Raw genomic sequence first — 5,000 nt, 5'->3', positions numbered from 1 at the left:
CAGAAAACCAAAGTTACGCAACGTAACCGAGACATTCCCTTTCAAGAAGACAATTTTGATGCTGCACCAGAAGCTGATGCTAACGGAGTCGTATACCATCATGTAATAGCGCTGATGTGCAATGCCTACTAGCCGATACAGGGTCTTCAAAAGCATTGTTGGAGCTACACCTTCACATTGAAAAATGGGAAGGTTGGTGGAAACCATAAGACAGTAGCAATGCTGGGTAGTGGGGCAATGCCTCAACGCCTATTCCTGGTCAGCGGTAATGAGGGGAGCAGAGCGATCGCCTTGGCCAAGAGCGTTGGCACCACACTAGCCAACAGGGTAGTTTAATAGTTAATTTAACCTCTGGGAATAGACAGACCAGAGCCTCTATTACCAAACCTATCCAAGCAGTCAGTGATCTACTTTCTTCCCCTGTAAGGATCTGGGAAGGGAGGGAAAATAAATGCAGGTTGTAAAACACTGAATGCCAAGTTGCTCCCAGTGGCAGGCTAGCACCTTGTATGGCAGCTCTGCCGCCATTGGTGTATGAATGCGTGTGTGAATGGGTGAATGAATCACAGAGTAAAGCGTTTTGAATACCGTTAAGGTTAGAAAGGCGCTATATAAGTGCAGATAATTTACCATTTACAGAGTCAAAGTTGCTGAACGGGCACTCTGTCCCAATAGGCTAGCACAGGTCTCTGTGCTTGCATGCTTGTACCTGCGATTGAACCATCTGCAACCAATCGTTGAGGCAATAATAAAATTGAGGAAGGACATTAGACAAAATCTGTCTCTGGGTACGTACCTTGACTGGAGACTTAAGTGTCCAATTCAGGCGACCTTAAGTCCAGTATGGGCACCAGCCCTCTGTCCTACTAGGCAACCAGAAAATTAACAACTCTAGAAGCAGTTCTGTGCCTCACATGCCAGTACTTGCTCCATTCCATCTTTCGCGAGGAGGTATTACACCTCTAAGCCCTGCATCGTATGGTGAAGGACAGAATGAGTTGTGCTCGGTGTGTGCCCGCCGGTAGCTGAACGCCGCTACCAACTGAGGTTGTGGTCGCTCAGTGCAACGGAGTCAACACAGCTGGATTTTTGCTCACTTCTGTGAACTTGTTTGTGCCTCATGCAGTTGCTACGAGGTCTGGCAGTCGTGCTGGAACATGGCAGTGTTCCGGCATACTGAACAGCAATAACTGAGAATAGCGTTTCCATTCCCGGCATTCAACGGGATACTCTTTTAGGAGTGCAATGAAACACACTACAAACCCGGAACAGTTTTGAAGAGGTGCTTCTTTGCTAATGCAACTTGAACTCGTTCTCGCTGACCAGTTGCAAGATGCTCAATGGCGCATTGGTTTACCTATTTGCTCATCATGATGTCAACATAGGAGGTTTCAAAGTCCTGGCCACTGACGGGAGCTCCCATAGCGTCAGCTGCTGCCGCAGCGTCGAAGTTAACTTCTTGAAAATGAACTAGTCCTTTAAGATTACTGATTCATGGAATAATAAGCGCTCACCTCCTCCAGTGTTGCTAGAGTAACTCCGGCTGCCATGGAAACGATGATGTGTTCCTGAGTAACATACTGGTAGATTTCATTCAGGACTTTTGGAATGAGGTGAGGTTTGACGGCAAGGAAGACGACACGAGAGTTCTCTACCACCTCTTCATTTGAGCGAGTGACTGAAACGCCTCTTTCCTGTTACAACATGCACATCACCAGTCTAAGGATGTGAATGGTTACCATATTTAACATTCGGTTAACCGCGAGGTTTCGTGAATGGTTCTTCGTCAGGAGGTGGGACGCGGGAAGAAAGAATTTTTCTTGTAATGGGATTTCCTCAAACGCTAATCAAAACAGCGGCTAATAAAGTGCACAGGGAGCTATGAGTCTAATTAGTACAATACATAAATCTTGAAATGCTAAAATCTTGCATTAATGTCAAACAAAAATAATCAAACTGTCACTACCAGTATACGCGCTCTGCCCCGGGCTGGTTCACACATCACGCCCGTCCAGCGTGTGTCAGTATCACTGATCTATAACAGCGCAGATACACACAAAAGCATGCTTGAACAGCCCCTAACTCGTCCTATACTTGGAAAAAACAGACAGTTTGTCAGAACTAGTCGAGCTCGTCAGGTTGCAGGCCTCTATTGCACTTGTAGAATAACCGAATAGTGATTTTGATATTCAAATATCAAATTTGTGCCGCGTCGAACGGTTAACCGAATGTCAACATTCACATCCCAACACCAGTCATGCTACTGAAGAAATGACCAGCTGGTAAAATTATACTTTGTTTAAAGAACATGATTATAAAGGATATTTTTTGGATCATTAAAATGTTTTGTAGTGACATTATTTTCATGACAATTAAGCACATTGTCCAATCAAACTCATATTACCATTGTACCTGAAAGCGAGGAAGGTTGTTCATAGATGGAGCGCTCACAATAATATTAGTGGGTGGAACCTTCCCTACAACACAACAACAACACAACAACAGCAAGTAGTCTTACACTGAACTTGTACAAAAGTTTCTGTATGAATGTCATTTTACAACCCAAAGAGAAAATGTGCTTACATATAGTGTACTACTAAGCAATGTTCATTGTAGTCTGTAAAAGTATACAATGACTATTACACTCTGTCTGTACTAGTATGCAATGTTTGTTATACTATGTACTAGTGTGTATGTGTACTATTCTCTGAAGTAGTGTGCAACATGTATTATACTATGTACAAGTATACTATTCTCTGTACTAGTATGCAACATTTATTATACTATGTACTAGTGTGCATGTGTACTATACTGTACTCTGTACTAGTATGCAATATTTATTATACTATGTACTAGTGTGTATGTGTACTATTCTCTGAAGTAGTGTGCAACATGTATTATACTATGTACTAGTGTACTATTCTCTGTACTAGTATGCAATATTTATTATACTATGTACTAGTGTGCATGTGTACTATACTGTACTCTGTACTAGTATGCAACATTTATTATACTATGTACTAGTGTGCATGTGTACTATACTGTAATCCGTACTACTAGTATGCAAAATGTATTAAACTCTGTACTAGTGTGAAATGTTTATTATACTATGTACTAGTATACAATGTTTATTATCCTCTGTAATAGTATGCAACATTTATTATACTCTGTACTAGTATGCAATGTTTAGTATAATATTTTAGCTTTAAACTGAAGACAACACAGATGTGCACCTGATGTGAGGATCCCCTGCGCGATTCCAAACGCCATGTTTCCCGCACCGATGAATCCAATCTTCAGCTGACACATTCCTTCATTCATATCCTCAAAACAAACGACAGAATAAACTCATTTCACATGCATAAAGAAACTTCAACAGTACACCATATATAATGCATCTGTTCAAATAACAGTTCATCAGGATGTTTACCTGAACAACCTTTACTTACGTTCTTAACAGCTGGTGAATCACTCGTTTTGAGTGAATTATCTAACGAATTAATAATTAATTTAACAACAGCTTCAGTCTGTCACTTCAGCGCTTAAATGTACACTCGTGAAGCACATTTTCTTCTTCAGTACAACTTCAAAATTGTTGTTGTGCCACCTGCTGGACTGGATCCCTGGATTTTACCAAAGTCCTCTTGAATGCGAGTCAATTCTCTCGGCGGCCAGCAAACAAGCGGCATATGAGTACAGCTCCTATTTACTTGACTGGGGAAAGACCGAAATCTTCAAAATCGTCATTCAAGATTACGATCAAAGAACATATTTCAAATCAGCAGTAAAATATGAAAAACAACAGTCTCATAAACTGTGCTTCTTTTGCTAATATCACGCTAAAAACAACGCTATTTTTCAAGCTGGTCCAGCTAATGCGCATGCCCGTTCTTGACTTGACGGACAGGCGATGTCTGTATCTAATAGGTGATTGGCTCTTTTCCCTGAAAGGCGGGGCTTCCTTTTCAACATCCATTGGCCGTTCCAATTTATTTTAATGCAAGTGTTACATCTCTGCTAATCTGTCTCTGATTCTATGCAGTTTTATTATAGTAATTAATATCTATCTGATCCCTTATCATTATTATAATCATGAATTCATGTCATAGTTATGTCTGTTAATGTTATTATAGAAAACTCAAGTATTATATTATATTTAATATATTTAATTCTTAATGAAACTATTTGATTTACTAAAGAGTTGTTAAACTTAATAATAATAGTAATATGAATCACTTGTAAATATGTAGCATTATTATAATAATTACTTAATGTCATAGTTATGTCTGTTAATGTTATTATAGAAAGCTATTAGAAAGTTTTATATTATATTTAATTATATTTAATATAAATATAAAATTAAACTAAATAATAATAGTAATATTAATCACTTATAAATATTTAGCATTATTATATTTATTATTTATTTTAATGAAAGTTTTTTATTTACTAAAGAGCTGTTCAACTTAATAAAAATAGTAATATTAATAATTTATAAATATTTATCACTGTAATTATGTTTGTTAATATTACTATAATAAATTATTATAAAGTTTTTCAATCAATATTGTTCATCACATGAAGTCTTTTACTGTCATGTTTAATTTTCTGAAATTTATTATATTTGCCCACATTGTTTTTGCACTGATGGTATATTTTCCTACACAGAATATTAATAGCAGATGTGCATTAATAACAACAATATAAATATACTAATACAGAACTCATCTACAGAGATATGTATGTAACATTGTGTCTGTTTGTGCATATCACCGTGTTCATGTGTAATGCAGAATAAATAACAGCAGTCACCAAATCCTTTGAACTGTTTAATAAACAACATTCATTTCGACCGTAACGTCCAGATTAACCTTTGACCTCGGAACAAAAGGAGGGAGATGGTTTATTAAGACTCAATAAATACAGTAAGACCATGAGAGTAAACCTGAAACAAAAACACCCCTGTGATACATCACATTTGCCCAAACTCCTGCTTGTAG

The 5,000-nt window shown here is 37.9% G+C and overlaps 2 protein-coding genes across 2 annotated transcripts in view; one reads left to right on the top strand and one right to left on the bottom strand.

The window, feature by feature from the left end:
• Window positions 1–3,573, bottom strand: part of pycr3 (pyrroline-5-carboxylate reductase 3) — a 5,061-nt gene extending 1,488 nt beyond the window's left edge. The window contains exons 1-4 of the mRNA XM_052098050.1: window positions 3,450–3,573; window positions 3,234–3,324; window positions 2,413–2,477; window positions 1,515–1,694 (exon numbers count right to left, since the gene is read on the bottom strand). Coding sequence (XP_051954010.1) covers window positions 1,515–1,694; window positions 2,413–2,477; window positions 3,234–3,321 — 333 coding nt within the window. The 5' untranslated portion in view covers window positions 3,322–3,324; window positions 3,450–3,573. The remainder of the gene's footprint in view (window positions 1–1,514; window positions 1,695–2,412; window positions 2,478–3,233; window positions 3,325–3,449) is intronic.
• Window positions 1–5,000, top strand: part of psmg4 (proteasome (prosome, macropain) assembly chaperone 4) — a 180,371-nt gene that overhangs the window by 124,093 nt on the left and 51,278 nt on the right. The window lies entirely within an intron of this gene.

This window comes from Xyrauchen texanus, chromosome 30 (genome assembly GCF_025860055.1).
Source record: "Xyrauchen texanus isolate HMW12.3.18 chromosome 30, RBS_HiC_50CHRs, whole genome shotgun sequence".
Taxonomy (NCBI): Eukaryota; Metazoa; Chordata; class Actinopteri; order Cypriniformes; family Catostomidae; genus Xyrauchen; species Xyrauchen texanus.
The sequence above is the reverse complement of the archived record's forward strand: the minus strand, read 5'-3'. Positions and strand labels throughout refer to the sequence as shown.